The 21,873-nt window shown below is 45.4% G+C and overlaps 1 protein-coding gene across 1 annotated transcript; it reads left to right on the top strand.

Annotated features, from left to right (window-relative positions):
- Window positions 1–1,069: 1,069 nt before the first annotated feature.
- On the top strand, window positions 1,070–21,713 carry SYT11 (synaptotagmin 11). Its single transcript, XM_024748342.1, has 4 exons — window positions 1,070–1,287; window positions 7,445–8,262; window positions 16,743–16,866; window positions 18,383–21,713. Exons 1-4 carry the CDS (start codon window positions 1,254–1,256, stop codon window positions 18,691–18,693), a joined length of 1,287 nt encoding a protein of 428 aa, XP_024604110.1. The 5' UTR covers window positions 1,070–1,253; the 3' UTR covers window positions 18,694–21,713.
- The last annotated feature ends 160 nt before the right edge of the window (window positions 21,714–21,873 follow it).

Genomic DNA, 21,873 nt, shown 5'->3' with positions numbered 1-21,873 from the left:
AATTCAATACATATGTTTTGAATGAATGAGTAACTCCTGGAACTGTTCTTTCCTCTCTTCTACGAGGACAGAACGTCAAAGCTGAAAAAATACATTCAACTCTCTCACTTTACAGGTGAACCATCAACAAATATTTATGCATTTAAATAATTTATTTGACGTGATTCTGTCTGTAAACAGAATCCGACAGGATGAAAGTATCCACAGCCAAAAATGATGAACTTGATGTAATCATGGAGATAACCGCCAGTAGTCTGACTCTTACGTAAATCATTCTAACTCTTCCAAATGTCAAGGAAATCTCTAGAAGCTTGGAGTTTCACTTGTGTCCTGCTTTTGAAACTACAGAATACACAGATCTGTTGGTTTGCTCGCTGGCGCTCTCTCTCTCTCTCTCTCTCTCTCTCACTCACTTCCCTAAGCAGTTCTAAGCACTTGAAGCTTTTGGAAGAGAAATATCCAACACTGATTAACTTTAGCACTCTTTTTTAGTCTTTTTTAAAAACAGCTTCAATTTACACATTACAGAATCGATCCGTTTTACTTATACAATTAAATTATTTTCAGTAAATTTTCAGAGTTGTGAAACCAACACCAGGTTTGGTCTTTAATCAGAACTTCTGAAGTTTAAGAAAGTTTCCATAATAACCTTTAGTGGTCTCAGAAACGCATAACAATAAAGGCAACTAATACTGAAATGCAGGCAATATAGAATTTTATTTTTCCAAAATCCTGCCAGAACATTCTGCTGCTATATTAAGCCAAGGGAACCGGAATCACAAGATCTAGGGGATCTCATACGGTAAAGTACCTACTCTTGTCCTTAGGCCTCGGGGTTTTCGCCTTACAGACCCACAGCCCATCAGTAGGCGGGGTCTCATTCTCTGGAAATCTTGGCGACGGGAGAGGTGCCCGCCCAGAGATCTTCCGGAAAAGGGCGGGGCTTGCCTTCCGGAACTTTTCGGACAGAGGCGGAGTCTTCTGCCGAGGGCCGTTCGGAGGAAGGCGGGGCCTACCTCGCATCAGGACCAGTCTGGCTGCACCTGCTTCCTTAGCTCAGAGCATCCCTGGAGCATCTTAAGAGGCGACCGCAGCTGGCAACCAGAGACCAGACCGTCGCAGGAGGCGTCCGCCAGATACCTTCCCCTTCTCCTGACCTAGCGCTCTGCAGCGGCGGCCTCCGTACTGACCGGAGGTCCCAGAGTTGTCTGACCATTGCAAAAGCATTTATAGCAATAGCCTCTGATTACGACATGGCTGAGATCACCAATATCCGACCTAGCTTTGGTAAGTAGAATCTGGCAAACTAAGCCTGGGGTAGGTGAAACCGTTGCAAAGCCAAGGGAGCCCAGCAGCTGGGCAGAGCGTGAAGCCCAGACCAGGGCCTTCAAGTGCCAGCCCCTCTAGAATCAGGCCTGTGGTGGCGGGTAGAATCGGGCCTACTGTGGTGGGTAGCAGGCAGTGTACGGCACCCGAACTTAAGCTATGGGCTGCACGGGCTGAGAAGGCCAGAGCCACACCGAGGGTGGGGAGGTCCAGGATGCTAAAACCTTGTATGGTGCGCTGTCAGCACTGCTGGAGGTGAGAAGCAGAGAGCTTGAGGAGGATGTGAACCCCACCTTCTGGGGGAGGAGAGGTGAGGTAGCCCGAGCCCTCCCCCTTGGGGCACGCAGGGCGGTGCCCCTTCCTCCCCCTCCCACTCCTCAGGCCTGCGGGGGAGGGAGGTGGCAAGGGAGATGGGGCATCAAGATGGCAGCTTGGGGACTGTGGGCTGTGTGGCTGGCAGCCAGGGGAGGCAGCGGCCTCTGGGGAAAGAGGGGTGCGGGGGTGGGGAGCAAAAAGGAAGCCACTCCTTAAGCCGGTCAGCTGGATGCTGGGGCTAGGAGGAAATGTGAACCCTGCAATTTCTATTCTGCATCGTAATGATGGGATCCGTCCGTAGCTACCAAATGGCGCTTGGCGCTGCTGGGCTGGGGGATGACGTGATGTCTATTTCTGGGCCTCCTGGCAGCGCCTAGGCTCTTCTTCCCAGGCCTTTGTTCCCTGTTTCCCTAGGCTGGCTTTTCAAAAAGGGGGACTCACCCGCGCTGGTGCTGGCGGGGGCCCGATCCAGGCCGGAGGGGGAGGGGCGAAAAAGGCAGAGCCCGGGGAGGCCGCTTTGTGTACCAGAGAAAGCATTACGTCATCTCGGAGCTGCTGGTCCCCGACCCAACCCTACGGGCTCCAAGATCAGTTACACTCCCTGGAACAGAGTGGGGTAGAAAATAGGAAAGCAGATGGGAAAGAAAAGCTCGAGAAGCGAGTTTTTCCTCTGGGGGATTCCTCCAAAATGTGCTAGGGTAGCAAACTTCCTGTGCTATGCTTTGCTGGCCCCAAAATAAAAAAGAATTGCCTTGTTTCTCCCTCAGTTCTATCCCAGTTTGTATGGGAGAAGTCAGTGAGAGTTGCTATCAGCCTAGGGTTCCTCCTTTTCCCTTAAGAGATTCTATCCCTCAGACAATCCAGAAGGTTTGAGCATCCAGACTCCAGTGTTTAGGGTGGGGCCACAATCCAACTAGGAAATGGCTTTTCTCACTCCCGAGTAAAAGGTTTATGGAAATGAACAGAACCCAGTGTGCTCTATCCCCTCAATGCCGGGAAGAAGACATCAGATCAGAGAAAGCATACAGACGACAGATCACACCCATTTACTACTTGTTTGCACTGATTCCCTAAGGCTAAATCTTGATTATATTTCTTTCTTCCACTTCACCTTCTGCATTTTTATTCTTTGAGTCCTAAATTTCCAAAATAGATGTCCCTTTTGTCATCACATGAGCACCTCATGATTTTTCTTCTTGCTCTTTCTTTTTCTTCTTATGCCTTCTTTCCAACATATTCTTTTCTTTTAATTGCAGTTCCAGAGTCCTTGGAAAGTTAGATGCTGTAGAGAAAATGTTAGTGGAAAAAGAAATTATCAGGCCCTTACATACTACATTTTATTTAATCCTTACAAATATCCTCAAGTGTATTCATTATCATATATATTTGCTAGATGAGGAAACTGAGGCTAAGGGAGATAAAATAACTTGGCCAAAGTAAAACAAACTAGTTAGGGTAGTGCTAGGATTTAAACCAATTTCCAGTTGATGCCAAAGTTCATTCTCATTTTACTGTGTCACGCTGGCCTACTTGACAGGGAAAAGCTATTTTAGCAAAGGAAGTGTCAATAAGCAGGGCTGGTCAGAGACTGAGAGAATTGGACAACGCCCAGATGTGTCTTGCAGATCTTTAAATCCATACAGAGGATCCCCTCTACAGAGAACTGCCACTTCTGACTTTTTCACATCTCACAGAGCACTTCATTTCAAACTCCCTAGCCCTTGAGAGATTCACCAAGCCAACACTCAATTATCCATGACCTTGGAGGACAAAAGGAGCAAGCAGCATGGGTCACTGCAATTTACTACTACTTGAAAACACTCACTTCAGCTTTTAGTTCCAACTTCCTTTTCCCACCAAGCTTTTGACTAAAGCTAGACAATATCTCTGATTTTTCTAGTTCACCGTCTTGGGGGCGGGGGGAGAGAGGCAGGGGTTAACAAATACTAAAATGAAGAAGACAGTAGGACAAAAGTGGGAAACAAGGTGGAGGAGATCGCCTAGGTAATTCACAAGTGGATTCATCCATTTCTCTTTTTTTTCTTCTCTATCCTCCTGAAAGATGAAAATCCTTCTTCTTCTCTTTTACCTGCTCCACCTCTATTTTCTAGCAATAAAAGTTGAGGGACTGTAAGCAACAGTGGGGATCTCTCAAGATCACAGAGTAAATCTATGGTAGAGCCAAAAGGATCACTCAGATGTCTCCCATCCCAGGCCTTTAGACTCCCTTTCAAATCATTCTCAAAAATATACTTGTCTTGGTAGTTCCCTGCTTTTCTCTTCTCATAGAGACAATCAATATTCAGTTTTACTAATCGGTAGCAAGCAATTTTCAGGAAGTCCCTCATGGGTGAATGGAGAGCCACTTTTTCAAATTGTGCCTATTCTGATTGACAACTGAACCCAATCAATTGTTCAAGCAAATATTTACTGAGCTCCTGTTAGATGCAAGAGACTCAGGGATTCAAAAATGAACAGGGTGTTGTTTCTGCCCACTCTCAAGGTGCTTACAGCTAAGGCTGCTCCCATTTTGTGAAACCTCTCCCTAACAGCTTTTATTTCACTTGATACTCTGAAAATAAATGCTGTTATTATTCAGTATGGCCATGGACACAGTCACCTTGGTTTACTTTGTTAAATGGCTTTACTCCTAATCTACATTAATATTTCAAAATGTAACCACTTCTTTTCTTACCTGGTCCCAACTTTCATAGAACCTTGGAATGTCTGAGGTAGAAAGAATTTCAGAGACGTTTATTCCAATCCTCATTAAAGAAATCTTTTTTAGAATATGCCTGGGCTTCCCTGGTGGCGCAGTGGTTGAGAGTCCGCCTGCCGATGCAGGAGACACGGGTTCGTGCCCCGGTCCGGGAAGATCCCACATGCCGCGGAGCGGCTGGGCCCGTGAGCCATGGCCGCTGAACCTGCGCGTCCAGAGCCTGTGCTCCGCAACAGGAGAGGCCACAACAGTGAGAGGCCCGTGTACCGCAAAAAAAAAAAAAAGAATATGCCTGACTAAGGTGATCCAATCTCTGAAAGTTTTCAAATGGAGATTCACTGCCTCCTGAAGCCATCTGGGCCACTGAGAGGCAGTTCTAACAATAATTTGATTCTTTTCATTGAGTCAGAATCTGTCTTCCTGTAGCCTGTACGTGCTCATGTTAGACCTGCCCTCCAAAGTAAAATCACATCAGACCTTCTTCCAGCAAAATGCCTTAAATAATTGAAGATCGTTATTATTCCCAGACCCCTCAGCTCCAGTTCCTTCAATTTCTCCTCACTTGATATGGTTTCCAGGCCCTCTACTATCCTGCTTATCCATAATGTAGAGACATTCTGGTGTCAGATAGACCAGGGTTTAAATCCCATCACTACCATTTGCTACTATGTGGCCTAGTGTAGATCTGAGTCCCCAGCTTCCTCAGTTGTAAAGTGGGGATATTAATGGTACCTATTCAATGAGTTATTTGTTTCGGAGAGAAAAATCTCTAACATGATGCCTGGCAGGGATATCACAAAGGTACACAAAAAATACCAATTTTTATTCTTGTCAGTACTAGATAGAATACTCCATATGTGTCGTGACCAGTGCAGATGAAATTATACTACCCCTCCTGTGATCTGGACATTGCACTGATAATATAACTTAGAATCAGCCTAATTATACTCCAAGCTTTTTGTCATCTAAACTAAGTTATTTTTACTCACATTCATCAAGTAAGGTCTCCCATTGCCTATCGATAGGTTTTGAAGGGCAAATAGAATTTTACATTTATCCCTGTTATGTGTAATAATATTGACCTCATCCTGTTTTTCCAATCTGTGGAAGCTGTTTTTTATTTTTTATTGAGGTATAGTTGATTTACAATATTGTGTTAGTTTCTGATGTACAGAATAGTGATTTGATTATATATTTTCTATATAAAAGAATGTTCTTTTTCATATTCTTTTCTATTATGGTTTCTTACAGGATATTGAATATAGTTTCCTGTGCTATATAGTAGAATCTTGCTGTTTATCTCTTTTACATAGAGTAGTTTGTATCTGCTAATCCCAAACTCCTAAAGTGGAAGCTGTTTTGAATTGACTAATTCATTTGAACACTTACTATGTGCCACATGGTTCTAGGACCTGGGAATACAGCAGTGAACAAAACAGTCACTATTCTTGTTACACTTACCTAGTGAGGGAAGACAGACAAATATATGTCAGGGGTAATAAGTGCTATGAAGAAAAATAAAGCAGGGTAAACGGGATATCATCTTACTTGGAGCAGTCAGGAAATGCTTCTCTGATAAGATGAAGTTTGGAACAGAGGCCTTCAGTGAGTGAGGCCATGAGCCAGGCATATACATGGTGGAAGGATGTTCTAGGAAGAATCTGGAATATGCTAGAATCACATTTATTTCCTTATTTCCCTTGCCCTACCCAAGACTTACCCTAATGAGTAGTATGGATAACTATAGGCCTTATCTAGATCTTTAAGGCCTAAACCCAATTTGGCTTCAGTGAACTTAAGGGGGAGGAAATCCCCAAACCTAATTATCGAAGTCAGGGGCCCGATTTGTGCAGGAAAAGACAAGACTAGAGGAGGGGAAGGAAAAAAATCTGTTTCTGTTTAGTTATTTGTTTACTTAACAAATATATATTAAGTACCTGTAAGGTGTTTTTAGTGCTGAGGATACAGAAATGAGCTAAACAGACAAAATCCTTGTCCTTATGAAACTTACATTCTAGTGAAGACAGACAATAAATAGTAAAATTATATGTGTGTGTGTATATATATTCTTATGTATATGTGTGTGCCTGTGTATGTTTGTGTGTGTGTGTGTGTATGTGTGTGAGAGAGAGAGAGAGAGAAGCATGACAAGACATGTAGAGAAAATTAAGCAGGGCCAGGAAGTGTGGGTCTCAGGGGTGGAAAAGTTTACACTTTTAAATAGGGTGGTCAGGGAAAACCTTACTAAGAAGATGACAAGGTCTGACATTTTCCACAGTCCCTATTTCTCCCTATTTAAAATACTTGTATTTCATACTAAAAGATTTTATTATTTTATCTTAAAACACAAGTCTTTTAATTTAATTATTTTATTTCATTATTTTATCTTAAAATACAAGTATTTTAAATACCTGGGAGCTGAAATTTGGAACATATTTCAAGTACTTAGACACAGAGTTCTTCTACTTCTTACCACCCACCTACTTTTTTTTTTTTTTTTACCACCCACCTACTTTTATCACCCTTGGGCACCCTACCAAAACCATCCAAAATCAGCCCCACATCCCTCTACCCTACCTGTCAGTCAGTCAGTCCACACAAGCCCACTGTTGCAAACCCTGTGCTGGATGCTGTGGACTATCCTCCTGAAACCAGACACAGTTCATACCCTTGTGTAACAGTTGAGGTGAATGGGTTCTCCTGTAAAAACGTGACCTATAACACCTCAGCCGACCTATAGGGCGGCTTTATGTGAAACACAAATCAATATGAGCAAACCATAAGTGCTGAGGGAAGGCCAAGAAAAGAACAGGCAGTCAGGTGGGGCACTTCAGGGGAGGCTTTCCAGAGAAGATAAGTATTTCATCCACGTTTGGTGGAAAGGAAGAGCCATGGATTGGTTGGAGAGGCTGGGTGAGGGAATCTCCAAGAGAGGGGAGAAGTTCATAAGCCCAGATGAGCAAGTTTTGCTTTGGAGGCTAGGTTACAGATTAGCTTGGCTCCAGCCAGAAGCACTAAGCAGGGGTGCTCTGGGCAGGGGTTGAGGTCCACCTGCCTTGACACGTCTCTGGTCTCCACCTTCAGATGTGTCGCCAGTGGTCGCTGGCCTCATCGGGGCCTCTGTGCTGGTGGTGTGTGTCTCGGTGACCGTCTTTGTCTGGACATGCTGCCACCAGCAGGCAGAGAAGAAGCACAAGAACCCACCATACAAGTTTATTCATATGCTCAAAGGCATCAGCATATACCCAGAGACCCTCAGCAACAAGAAGAAAATCATTAAAGTGCGGAGAGACAAAGATGGCCCTGCGAGGGAAGGTGGACGCGGGAACCTGTTGGTGGACGCAGCAGAGGCTGGCCTGCTGGGCCAAGACAAGGGTCCTAGTTCTGGATCTTGTATAGACCAATTACCCATCAAAGTGGACTATGGGGAAGAACTGAGGAGCCCCATTGCGAGCCTGACCCCCGGGGAGAGCAAAACCACTTCTCCATCCTCTCCAGAAGAGGATGTCATGCTAGGATCCCTCACCTTCTCAGTGGACTATAACTTCCCCAAAAAAGCCCTGGTGGTGACAATCCAGGAGGCTCACGGGCTGCCAGTGATGGATGACCAAACCCAGGGCTCTGACCCCTACATCAAAATGACCATCCTTCCCGACAAGCGGCATCGGGTGAAGACCAGAGTGCTGCGGAAGACCCTGGACCCTGTGTTTGACGAGACCTTCACCTTCTATGGCATCCCATACAGCCAGCTTCAGGACCTGGTACTGCACTTCCTCGTCCTCAGCTTTGACCGCTTCTCCCGGGATGACGTCATTGGGGAGGTCATGGTGCCGTTGGCTGGAGTAGACCCCAGCACAGGCAAGGTACAGCTGACCAGGGACATCATCAAAAGGAACATCCAGGTGAGGAGGAAGAGTGTGTTGGGGAGGGATGGTAGGTTGGGGGAGAGAAGGGGACAAGTGGGAGGGGAGGGATGAGATGGATGGCAAAGAGGGGCTATAGAGAGGAAGCTCTTGGCTGTCAAGGATAAGCAGTGGTCAAAGTAAGACAGAGAACCTGGCAGGTTAGGTCTCCTCCAAGAAGCAACTTCACGAGGAGAGAAGGGCAGGTAGCTTCTGAAATTTCACTTAGCGGTTGGCATCCTGATGCTGCCTCCAGCTTGCTTGGAGCAGGCTGGCTCACCAGTCACAGACCCATCACTTCAGGGATAAGGGGGCTAATTTCTAATCCAAAATGTGTGATCTTCCTCTAGTGAACTTATTTCTCACAGCTGAGAAACTGTGAAATCAGTAATTTTCCCTTCAGCTTCCCTTTCCCAACCCAAATATAGAGAGGTAAGTAGTATCATCTGTATGACTTTTAACCATTTTATAAATGAAACTTAACTGCTCCACCCTTTGGGCCCCTTACCCAGGCCCAAACCTTTGCCACAGATACTTCTCTCCCCATTCCTCCTCTCCTTGTTTGCATTAGAAGGGGGATGAGAGCCCTCCATCCTGCCTCCTCTCTACTGGGCCAGCATTGGCTCTTGAGTTATTTCAGGGATGCAAGAACTGTAACCCCCAGCCCCACTAGTTCATTTCCTCCTCAGTCTGGGAGGCAGTGTAGCTCTGCGGTTCAGCACGAGGGCTCTTGATTCAGACTGCCTGGCTTCACCTTCCAGCTCACCACTTTGCAACTGTGTGATGTGGATGAGTTACTTAACTCTTCTAAGCTTCTATTTCCCCATCTGTAAAATGGAGCTGATAATATTGCCTTCCTTATGGGTTATGAGGATCCAATAAGATAATATACCTGGCATACCATTGCCCTTATGGAGCTTTTACTTCAGTGGAGGAGAAATACAAAAAAATCTTGGCAATTATCACACAGTGAGTATGGTAGGTGCTATGAAAGAAGTTGTTGAAATTTTACACTGAGAGTTTCATTCCTTTTTCAGGATTTACCATAAGGAGTTAATAGCAAGGACTTTGAAGTCAAACCTGAGTTTGAATCTAAATTCTACCCGTTAAGTGACCTTGAGCAAGCTGCTTAAATTCTCTAAGTCTCAGTTTCTTACAGGAATTAAGATGATGAATTTACATAATCCCTAGCCCATAGTAAACCTTCAATAAATGGGAACCATGATTATTATTACTATTATTATTTCTATTATTAATAAAGTTTGATCCCTGGGAGAGATATATGATTTGTAGGTATTTATATTTTGTTTTGACAAAGTGAAGGAGGAAGACAAGGGAGGCCTGGATCAGTGGAGAAGAGGGTAGAAGGTTCAGAAAGGATATCAGGGCCACTAAAGTCAACTGCACTTTTCCCAGAAAGAGCTCTGCCTGTAGATGCCTTACTGATCTCTTACTGCCTTCTTCAGCTGCCATCCCACGCCAGACTCAGTGGGGAGGCAGGAGGCTCAGGACTGGAAGGAGGCTTCCAGGCCAGCAGGGCTGAGTGTGCAGTGAGCTCCCAGAAACAAGGTTTGGCCACTGCTGAAGGGCACTGTGCAGTGCCAGGCTGGGGAGGGGAGGGGAGGCAGGAAGTGGCTCCCTCTGAACGTGTGTTCTTACCCCCTCTGCTGTGTAGGCGCCTGTCCCACTGCAGCCAGCCCAGCCATGCCATTGCCCAGAGAACCACTGCTGCCACATGGTCCACTCAGCTCTACCTCACAGGGGCCGGAGGAGTCCAAACATTTCAAAGACCATTAGAGGCATTTGGTCAGGGCATAAACACTGGTCTGTTGCCAGGATGCAATGAGACATCCCCGAGTCCAAGACAGCAAGAGTTCTTATATCCTCTGAGGTTGGACTCAGAAGGCCTGGACAGAAGCTGCAGTAGTGACCTGTCTCATCTCCCTGCATCCCTTCCCCTCTCCTTCCATTTCTTTTCCTCCAGATTCTGCCAACCCGCTCCCCTGATTCCTGACTCCCCTTTACAGCAGCTCCAGTGCTCTACTTCCTGCCTTCATCTAGCTCTCCTTGCAGGGTGGTTCTTTCCCAGCACAGCCTTCGCTGGAGCACCAGCCTGGTAAATCCACCAACTAGCTGGACTCCTTCAGACAGCTCATGCAGTCGCAGCCCACGGCTGACTGTGGAGGATGGCTCTGTACCAAGCTGCAGCTGGGAAGACACCGGCAAGGAAAGGGACTGATTTGGGCTGGGAACAAAACAGCCTCAAATCCAGGACACTGGGCAGGGAGCACAGACAATGGCATTTGCTAAACTGCCAGGGGCTCTTGGGGAGAGCCAAGCTTCTTTCCACTTTATTAACACCCTTCAGGAGGGATAAGCCGGGGCTGGGATCCTGAGCAACACCCTGAGCCAATCCTGAGCCAATGCCCTGGAAGAGGCTCCAGACAGGACACCCAGAGCCCCTGCAGCACCACCCCAGAGCCTTGCAGCCTCCCAGGTGTCCTAAGCCTGTTTTCCCCAACCAGTGCCAGTGGGCAGAGCTGTGTTCCATCCTGGGTCGTGGCTGTCATCTCTCTAGTCACTCGTCCCCCTGATTCCCTAGCAGTACAGCCTCCAAATGTCCACCCTAAACCCTCCCTACTGTAGCCAAGAACCTGCCCTTTCTGGATCTCCCCATATGGCTCATCAGTTAGAGCTGCTTTGGACTATTCCACACTGTCTGTAAAGAGCTCTTTCTGGTCTGGGTAAGGTACCCCCTTACAATAATGGAGCCAAATGTTCCTGGGCGGAGACTGGTGAGAACTGCATTTCTCTAGACAACCACCCAACCCTAACTGCATTTCCTGACCTTTAGCAGAAAATTCAGCTCTTGTCCTTTCCGTTATTACAGTCCACTGCAGTCCAGTTGAAGAAGCCCTGGACTGGTCATGATTTCTGATTCTGTCCATTTCACTGACTAATTCTGGGCAAGCAGTTACCTACTCCGCCTCAGTCTCCCTCTAGGCTGGATCACGAAGGCTAATGGATTGACTCTGTGAGAGTACTCAGCTCTTAGGAATATACAGAAAGATATAAGAAGCATTAAAAATTAACACTCAATTATTAATGAAAAAAGTTCACAGTATAAACTCTACAATGCCCAAAACTCTCTGAGTTGGACTTTGGAACTGGATTTTTTTTTTAGTGGCAGCTTTTTTTTTTTCCTAGTATTTTATTCAGATAGAAATAAAAGTGAATTTACATTCCCATAATACATCCCCCACAAGGAGAAGGGAGGTGGTTCAGCGAGGGCTGGGGTTAAAGAAGAGACAGTGGGAAAGAAGTGATTTACAAGGTGGATAATAGAGAGTTGTTAGACTCCTAATTTCTTCAGGTCACTGTTTCCCAAACCATTTCCTGTCTTTCTACCACCAGATTGGTGTTCATGACCTGGGACAATGGTCATGGGAATGATAGGATTCTTAGAATCTCAGATTTACAAGAGACCTTGGAGTTCATCCAGTCTAGTCAAAAGGGACTGAAAAGAGAGAAAGAAAAAGGAATGTCAGTTATCCAGGAACAATAAAGAAAATTGCTATGTAAAATAAGTAAATAAATAAAACCACACACACAAAAAAGAAAGATGCTATATTTGTGTATTGGGGAGAAGACAAGGAGGGATGTGATTGAATGTTGAGGGTTTTGTTTCTTTTGTTTTCTCATGACTGTGATTTATGTGGAGGTAGCCCTGAGAACTTCTAGCCCCAATGAAGGTTTATTGAGGACGCATGAGTCCTCCTCTTTGCAAAGATGCTGTGGCTAGAAAATGACTGTGGGCGGGGCCCTGCTAATTATAAGAAATAGACTTATCCCTCGCCTAAGTATTTCCTTCAGCTGAACGTCTTCTTTAGGACCACTGCTCTTGTTCCTCTTTTCCACGGAGTGAGAAAGGATCCCGCTCTCTGAGAGCAAAGCCTCCCAGCTCTGTCAGGCATGGATAAAACCCTTTCTCCCCCTTGTCCTTCTGCTTGCCTGCCCCCCAACAGGGTCTTTACCTCACTAGGCCAAGGGGCTGGGAAACAGAGTTCGCTCCCAGCCCTTGACAAAGAGCCCTTGACAAAGAGTCATTGACAATGCCGCTTGGAATGGCAATTGGGTGGAAAGAGAAGGGGAGGGGGGAGGGGGAGACTTGAAACTCCAGGCCTTCAATGCAGAATGGAATGGCATTCAGGTGGTGTTGTGGCTGCAGACTTGGGCATCACAAAGGGGCAGCTGAATGGGGATGGGCGTTCTGCCCATGTAAAATGGCCAAAGATGAAGGGAGGGGGGGATCAGATGGAGAACAGTTGTCTGAGGAGTGATTTTAGGGGAGGAAATTATTGTGAAGGTAACCAGAAGTTGTCCACCTTCCCAACGAACTAAGGAAGGGGCACGGGATTTAAATTAGGATGATTTTGCTACAATGGATGATTTAGGAAACAGTTGTTTTTTTTCTTGAAACAGAGTTTTAAATAAATAACCAGAAAACCTAAGTATAATCTTGTACTCAATGTTATTTTTACAAATAAAACTCTTTTTTTTAAACTTTCTTTTTTTTTTTAATATTTATGTAGTTTAGCTGCACAGGGTCTTAGCTGGGGCACGCAGGATCTTTTAGGTGCAGCATGCAGGCTCTTAGTTGTGGCATGTATGTGGGGTGTAGTCCCCCTGCATTGGGAGCACAGAGTCGTACCCACTGGACCACCAGGGAAGTCCCCAAGATTGCATATTTAACATTTAGATACCAATATTCAAGGATGGTCCCAGAGATGGATATCAAAACTGGTTAACATTTCATTATTCATGGAAATGGAGGGGAGCAGTGGCCCAAATAATCCAGAAGTTCTTTCTATATCAGCACTATGTACTGGATGCTATGATGGTGGAGATGTTCTATATCTGCACTGTCCAGTATGGTAGCCACTGGCCACATGTGGATACTGAGCACTTGAAATATGGCCAGCGTGATTGAGAAACTAAAATTTTAATTTTATTTCATTTTAATGAATTAAAGTTTAAATAGACACATGTAGCTAGCGCCTACTGTATTGGGCAGGCCAGTTGTGAATGTTTCAGAAGGCATTTAATTTTCTTTTTCGTGAGGGATTACTTTCCCGATGCCATTTGGACGTGGCTGATAGTAAAAATGAGTTTACCTTCTCTGACTGCATTCTGACTCGTCAAAAGGAAGCAGCCCAGAAGTATACTGGCTGGCAAGGGCAACCAGCCTGTGATTTTACACTGGCTGAGGGTACTTCCCGTGGATATAGTCAAGAGCCGGCTATATGTTAGGGGTAAGGAAAAGATGTGGGGCTTCAATCTAGCAGAGAATACCATGGACATCTTTTTTAAAGTCTATTTACTTTTGTACTTCAATTTCAAAAGCTAATGGCTAAGTTTAACATTCAGTCACATTTAGTACCCTACGAGAGACATTTCCACATGCTCCTGGTATGAAATATAGCCTCAAGAACTTTTTTAAGCCAAATGGAAATATTATCACAGTTCATTCCTCGAGGTGACTTAAGACTTATAATCAGAGCATCAACTATTAGGGTTTTCCACTTGTTTTTCACTGATGAGCTAACTAAATTATTTACTGCTGTTGTTCTTTACTGCACCAGACACACCTGAGCAGGCAGTGCACTAGCCCATGAGCTTCTGGAGGGTAGGGGTCTTCAGCCCTAGCTGCTAGCAGAGTGCCCGGCACTTAGTGAGGGCACAGCAAGTCATTTTGGTGGGTATGTGGCGTATGTAAGGCTGGTGGTCAGTTTGGTCTATTTTTGTTCAATCTAAGAATTCCCCAAGTAGGTGACATTCCTTTGGGGCTATGAAGAATACAAGGAATAGGAGTTGATAGTGGAGGAATGATTTGGTCTCGAAATTTTTTTTTTTTGTCTCAAATTTAATTTATTATGTCCTAAAGTCCTCCTATCCCACCTCCTTTTGTTTTCTTTATCCCAGCCTCATCCCTACTTCCTAAGCTAGAAACACAAGAAATAGCCCTCCATCTCTTCCCTCTCCCCTATATTTTCATCCAGTTAGCTGCCCCAACCCAGAAAATCCTGACAATTCTTCCTGAGACATATCCTACCCCAGGTCCATCTCCTCTGCCACAGCCCTGGTCCCAGGCGTCATCATTTCTTCCCTAGCCTGTTGCAGCAGCCTCTTAACTGAGCTTTCTGACTTTGGTCTTTCTCTACTTTAGCTCCTTCTCTAGCTGTCGCTCGTATTATTATTAATATACTAACAACAACAATAGCTGTCGCACCTATGCCTACAGACCTCCTCTTGCCTGGGTGCTGCGGCTGGCTCTGCTGTTTGGTTAGCTCACCCCCACTGCCCTTCACCTTCACCTGAGCCACCTCTCTGGGTTCCTGGCCCGTCCCTCCTGCCAGCACCCCAACATCAGGCACAGTCTCTCCTCTCAGCATTCTCTGAACACAGCCTACCCTTTCAGCACCCAAAGACTTTGTACTGGCCATTCTGCCGCCCTGCCCCACGGGATCTTCTCTCTGGCCGTTGCCTGTGTCTCTTACTCACCCACCATCAACTCAGCCCAGATGTCAGCTGGCAAAGCCTCCACCTGAATCCCTCAACAGCACTGAGGATTTTTTTTTTTTGGCTGCGCCACGTGACCTGTAGGATGTTAGTTCCATGACCAGGGATTGAACCCAGGCCCTCAGCAGTGAGAGTGCAGACCTACCCACTGGACCGCCAGGGAATTTCCAGGCTTCTCACTTTTCTGACAAGTAAACATCTCTGTCTCTTCTAGTGCGTGATAAGCTCCTTGGAGCAAGAACTGAGTCCTATCAGTTCTGAATCCCCAGCACCTGGCATGTAATTAGTATCCAAATGTTTTTTTTAATATATATATAAATTTATTTGTTTTTGGCTGTGTTGGGTCTTCATAGCTGCGCGTGGGCTCTCTCTAGTTGCAGCGAGGGGGGCTACTCTTCATTGCAGTGCGCAGGCTTCTCATTGCGGTGGCTTCTCTTGTGGCGGAGCACGGGCTCTAGGCGTGTGAGCTTCAATAGTTGTGGCACGTGGGCTCAGTAGTTATGGCTCACGGGCTATAGAGCACAGGCTCAGTAGTTGTGACACACGGGCTTAATTGCTCCGTGGCATGTGGGATCTTCCCGGACCAGGGATCGAACCCATATCCCCTGCATTGGCGGGCAGATTCTTAACCACTGTGCCACCAGGGAAGTCCTCCAAATATTATTTAAAATGTTCTTGGAGGACTGGAGGTTTTTCTTTTTCCAAGCTCAAAATAGAGCCTAGCATAAAATTTCAAGGTGGGGAAACAAAGTTATAGGCATCCGAGGTGGCTGGAGAAGACACTCTGAAGGTCATACACTGGGGCAGGCGGAGCAGGTGTGGATATTCACCTTGCGAAATGGAGGCACAGGCTTCAGAAAGTTCAGGGACTTGCCCAGGGCCAGCTGGTGAGTAATTGGCCAAGTTACTCAAACTTAAGTTTCCTGTCTCCCACTATACAGTCTTCAAAACTTTTTTTATGGCAAGAACCGAATGAGGGACTTCCATGGAGGTGCAGTGGTTAAGAATCCGCCTGCCAATGCAGGGGACATGGGTTCTATCCCTGGTCCGGGAAGATCCCACATGCCATGGAGCAACTAAGCCCGTGCGCCACAACTACTGAGCCTGCGCTCTAGAGCCCACGTGCCACAACTACTGAGCCCGTGTGCCACAACTACTGAAGCCTGCGCGCCTAGAGCCCGTGCTCTGCCACAAGAGAAGCCACCGCAATGAGAAGCCCGCGCACCGTAATGAAGAGTAGCCCCCGCTCGCTGCAACTAGAGAAAGTCCATGCACAGCAGCGAAGACCCAACACAGCAAAAAATTAAAATAAATAAATAAATTTGTTAGGGGTAAGGAAAAGATGTGGGGCTTCAATCTAGCAGAGAATACCATGAACATCTTTTTTAAAGTCTATTTTCTTTTGCACTTCAATTTCAAAAGCTAATGGCTAAGTTTAAAGTTCAGTCACATTCAGTACCCTACGAGAGACATTTCCATATGCTCCTGGTATGAAAAAAAATTTTTTTTTAAAAAGAACTGAATGAGAGAATAGGAGAGAATGCACATCTCTGGTACACACTGTGTGCCAGGCACTGTGGTGTTTTACAAATTCTAAATTATCGAATCCTCTTACTAATCCTGGGAAGTTGGGACTATTTTTATCGCCATTTTACAGATGAGGAAGTGGAAGCAGCTTGTCCCGGGTCAGACAGATGAGAAGTAGAGTCAGGATTTGAATCCAGGCCTGTCTGGCTTCAGAGTCTGCGCTCCTAAATACTAGGCTATGCTGTCTCTCCCTGCAAATGATTTTATTTAGTATCAGGATTATGACGAGAACATTTCCTTTTTCCTCCGCATGCTTTCTGTGCTGTGGCCTGCTCCCTCTGCCGGGATTCTCACCTGCTCTTTCTTCTCCCCAGAAGTGCATTAGCAGAGGGGAACTCCAGGTGTCTCTGTCATATCAGCCTGTGGCACAAAGAATGACAGTGGTGGTCCTCAAAGCCAGACACTTGCCGAAGATGGATATCACTGGTCTCTCAGGTAGCAGCTATTTACTTCAACCTATTTCTTTTTTCTCTTTTTTTTTAACCTTTGTTTTAATTGGAGTATATTTGCTTTACAATGTTGTGTTAGTTTCTACTACACAGCAAAGTGAATCAGCTATACGTATACATGTATCCCCTCTTTTTTTGGATTTCCTTCCCATTTAGGTCACCACAGAGCACTGAGTAGAGTTCCCTGTGCTATACAGCAGGCCCCCATTAACTATCTACTTTATACATAGTATCAATAGTGTATATATGTCAATCCCAGTCTCCCAATTCATCCCCCTCCCTTCCCCTCTTGGTATCCATACATCTGTTCTCTATGTCTTTGTCTCTATTTCTGCTTTGCAAATAAGACCTAGATGTGTCTATACCAATTTTTTCAGATTCCACATATATGCGTTAATATACAATATTTGTTTTTCTCTTTCTGACCCACCCCACTCTGCATGACAGTCTCTAGGTCCATCCACGTCTCTACAGATGACCCAATTTCATTCCTTTTTATGGCTAACATTCCATTGTATATACGTACCACATCCTCTTCATCCATTCCTCTGTTGATGGACATTTAGGCTGTTTCCATGTCCTGGCTATTGTAAATAGTGCTGCAATGAACAGTGGGGTGCATGTGTCCCTTTGAATTATGGTTCTCTCAGGGTATATGCCCAGTAGTGGGACCGCTGGGTCACATGGTAGTTCTATTTTTAGTTTTCCAAGGAACCTCCATACTGTTCTCCATAGTGGCTGCATCAATTCACATTCCTACCAACAGTGCAAGAGGGTTCGCTTTTCTCCACACCCTCTCCAGCGTTTATTGTTTGTAGATTTTGTGATGATGGCCATTCTGACCGGTGTGAGGTGATATCTCATTGTAGTTTTGATTTGCGTTTCTCTGATAATTTGTGATGTTGAGCATTTTTTCATGTGTTTGTACTTCAACCTATTTCTATCTGTCCGCGCCCCACCCACCACTGCCCCTTGCCTGTGACGCAGACACCCCCTCTCCACCTTTCAGGACCCCTGGCACCTCTCATTGTCCACCCATTCTTCTCTCTGTCTACATTCTCTTCCTGATGAATGTAGCTGGGAAGGTGCTTTGGTTAAGCAAATGGGGTCTCTACATTTGGCGAGGTATCCTCAGTGCTATGCATGCATGCTGGGTGCTGTGCCCTCGCTCCAGGTGAGACTCGGCAACAAGCCTGCAGGCTTTGTTAGTCCCTGTGCCCTTTAAAATGCTTCCTGATGTCGTGGGGTTTCTTTGGCCCTGACTCGAGGTGGCTGTTCTGTTCCATGCCTGCCTGGTTTCCTTGGCCCCTTGTCCAGGTGGCAGACGTGTACACAGTCAGCGTACACTTAGTGTGCAGTCACTAAAGACCACACGGGGTGGGGGATGGGACACCAAGGAGATGAACAGCAGAAGCCCCTCCTCCCCAACCGGAAGCCACCATTGTATAGGAGAGGACTGTGTCATAGGCCTGTCTCCCTTTTTCTGATCTCTTTGGGGGCCCCAGATCCTTACGTCAAGGTGAACGTCTACTACGGCAGAAAGCGCATTGCCAAGAAGAAAACCCATGTGAAGAAGTGCACTTTGAACCCAGTCTTCAACGAGTCTTTCATCTACGACATCCCCACTGACCTCCTGCCCGACATCAGCATCGAGTTCCTTGTCATCGACTTCGATCGCACCACCAAGAACGAGGTGGTGGGGAGGCTGATCCTGGGGGCGCACAGTGTCACAGTCAGCGGTGCTGAACACTGGAGAGAGGTCTGCGAGAGCCCCCGCAAACCCGTGGCCAAGTGGCACAGTCTGAGCGAGTACTAATCCTCTTCTCCTTGCCTCTAACCCCAGGGCCGGGCTGGGCAGGGACATGGTGGGGAGAGAGATAAACAGAGAGAAGCGGACTCAAAACCTCATTTTAGCTGTAGAAGAAAATTTCTTACAAAACAAACCCCACAAAGAACACCCCACATGACCACAGCTGCAGATCAGTTCTTAGCGATGATGATTTTTCTCCTTTGCAAGGCACTAGGAAATCCCTTTTTGTTCTTTTTTTATGGGGGAAAAAAAGAGAGGGAAAGACCTCTACAAGTCTATATATAAAAATGTAACCTTATACTTGCATGTCTAATACAAACTGAAGAAATTAGCCTAACTGCCAACATCAAGGTACAGATTTTAATCCATGAAAATTGTGTTTTGTGCCGAATTGTATTTGCTGACTACCTGAAATCGGTCTCTTTTTACTGGGCTTCTCTAGAGAGTTATTTTCACTCCCCACCTCTGTGGAAGAATCTTTTGCTCTTGTAAAACCTCATGTTTTTATCGTCCCCATCTTTTCTCCCTGTTACCGCTTACATTTCTGCTCTTTGACTGAGCGCAAGGTCCAGAGGTCTGTAGTAAGCCAAGAAACAAACGTGGAACGGATAAGGCAGGGTTTGCAGGAGAAAGAGTACTTGCGAAATGAGGTATGTTTGTTATTAGCTCTCCTGCTATGAATGGGTAAAAGGCAGTCCTTGATTAATTTGTGATCAAGTACACGAAGACATCAGACTTTTAGGTAGAATTTGGGTTTACAAAACTAGATGACTTGTCTAAAAAGAGCTTTGGCGACTTCAAATTCAGCTACAGGATAGTACCAATGAATACATCCAGCTGATCCCAAATGTAGGTATGAAGACAAGGAAAGGAAAATGAGATGACTGCCATCTCCCTTTGTAACTGTGTCTGGAAGGACAGCCATTCGTTGGTTGATGGTTTAGAAATCATCAGCGTTTTGAAGGATTAAACTGGCCTTTGTTTTTCCAGAAATGCTGAAAACTGAGAAGCTTTAAAGTCTTCTCAAGTAGCTTAGATGAGGTTTTGCTTTATAAGGAAAAGGGACTTCAGAAATTATTCTTTCTCTTAAAATTTTTCAATCATGGCTCTTAAAAATAACTAAATGAGTACCTGTGACTAAATTAGTAATAAAGATAACTTGGACTTTTTCAGAACATCCTTTCCCTGAAAACAAAGTGCTTAGTTCTTAGGACTTCTGAATCTCAAGATATTATGAAGGTATGCGTAACCACAGAGTTCAATCCTCCAGTGGACAATAGAGGTTGAGAGAGATTCAGCATCTTGCTGGGATTAGAAGTCACATCTTATTCCTAGACCAGCCGTGTCTCTTAGAGTTGAGACTTTTCAGATGGCAGAGACTTCACTGACAATAAGTAAGCCTGGATAGGCAGTAGATATTTTTGCCAGCCTGAAAAGGAAGTCAAATAAGCAGCAGCTTGAACCAAGGCCTGAAAGATTAGCCAAGATTGAAATTCCACATTCATACAAGAACATCACTATCTGACTTGCTTCTGAGAAGGGAGTTGAAGGGCTGAGTCTCTGTGGAGAGTGGTGATGTTGCCTTTGACATTCCCTTAACTCTGTGGATTTAAAACCAATCTGTTCCCCGCCCACCCCCCATTCTTCTTTTTTTTTTTTTAACCTGGATTCTTGACAATGCAGAGCAGCAGTTCTGAGCAGGCACAAAGCCCACTCTCTGTTCTTGTCCCTGTCATCCCACATCCCCCATAATCTGACTCACGATCTCATCATCAGTTGGGTTCACACCACCAGTCTCTATCCAACACTCCATGGAATGTAAATACTGTATCATATGTAGAAGAAAATAATTTTTGTTTTCTAAAAATGCATTTTGAGATAGTTTCATGTAAATCTGACAGGAGCACTCTGAAGCCCCATTAGGAAAAATTTTAAATGGTTCCTCTTCATCGCCTTAATGTCTAAAGATCAGAAATCGCTGAGCAACCCGCTTTTGTTTCCTTCCCAGAAACAATGCAAAGCAACAGGTGGAGATAGTCTGGCCTTTGCCCTGCTGTGTGTGCCTCTGTAGCTCCTCCTGACATAAGTCTGGGAAAGCAGCCTCACCCAACTCCTCTCTTCCCCACCTCCTTGTAGCTTTATTCCTTGCATTCTTTGGGTCTACTGAGCAGTGGGTGGTGAGGTGGCAGGGAAGGAACCAGTAGTTCTGTAGCCTAGGAGCTGCCTCGGTGTCTTTCTCAGAAAAATGGCAAAGAGGCGGACAGTACAGGGTTCCTCCCTCCTACCTCAGGCCTGATCCATCGTGACCTTGACTTTGCTGTCCCAAAGTTTCTTAGCTGGCTTTGGCTTTCACATTTGTTCCTCCCAGAGCTAACGGATAAGGGTGGAGGAGGAATGCCTACTCCTAAGAGTCAGTTAAAAGACAAGAGAGTCACATTCTAGCTTTTGCACAAGGCACTCACGGTCAGGAATAGGTTAGGGAATGGTCACTTCTGATTTTCCAAGAGTCAGTCCTTCTCTGCTGATATCTTGATTCCTTTGGGAAGACAAGAGTTTTTCTTAATAACAAAAGTCCCTTTTATGAGTTAGTCCTTCCTTCAGTTCTTCTCAGTGGAGCACAGCCAAGATGTACATGTTTATGAGCGGTGCTCTGGATGTGAAAACAGATAGAACTGGCTCATGGGACAGGGGCGGCTTGCTCAGGAGAGGGAATAATGCAAGTCCTTTTTCTTGGAAGGCTTTTATTATGGCCACGATAGTGACATTGCCCTCACCATGCTCCTTCTCTGATGTGGTCGTCTTTCTTTACCTTGTGTCTTCTCTTGTAAAAATGAAACTCAAAAATAAAATAAACGTGTCAAATTAAAAAAAAAAAAAAAACGAAAAAAACGAAAAAGCTAACATGAATTGTGTGAAACTGCATAATGCTGTAACGCTAACCTACAATATGTAACGCTATCTTGTATGTTGAATTTGTTAATGCACCACACAAGTGCAGAATAAAGACTGATTCACATTAAATAGGCCCAGTGACATCAGCATGATTTTCTTGGAAGCTGGATGACTATGAATGATGTGAAGATTCAGACTCCAATAGGATATACTAGGGCATGTTCTCCAAAGCGTGGCCTTAGACCACCTGATTCAGAATCATCTGGGACACTTGTTAAAACATGCAGATTCCAG

Source organism: Neophocaena asiaeorientalis, unplaced genomic scaffold, assembly GCF_003031525.2.
Source record: "Neophocaena asiaeorientalis asiaeorientalis breed wild unplaced genomic scaffold, Neophocaena_asiaeorientalis_V1.1 scaffold76, whole genome shotgun sequence".
Lineage (NCBI taxonomy): Eukaryota > Metazoa > Chordata > Mammalia > Artiodactyla > Phocoenidae > Neophocaena > Neophocaena asiaeorientalis.
This window is presented reverse-complemented; position numbering and strand designations above follow the sequence as displayed.

Excerpts from the sequence above, each read along its gene's own strand:
- SYT11 (XM_024748342.1), top strand. The coding sequence starts at position 1,254 with ATGGCTGAGATCACCAATATCCGACCTAGCTTTG. Across the intron at positions 8,263-16,742 it reads TCATCAAAAGGAACATCCAG|AAGTGCATTAGCAGAGGGGA; the intron begins GTGAGGAGGAAG and ends TCTTCTCCCCAG. Across the intron at positions 16,867-18,382 it reads TATCACTGGTCTCTCAGGTA|ATCCTTACGTCAAGGTGAAC; the intron begins GCAGCTATTTAC and ends TGGGGGCCCCAG.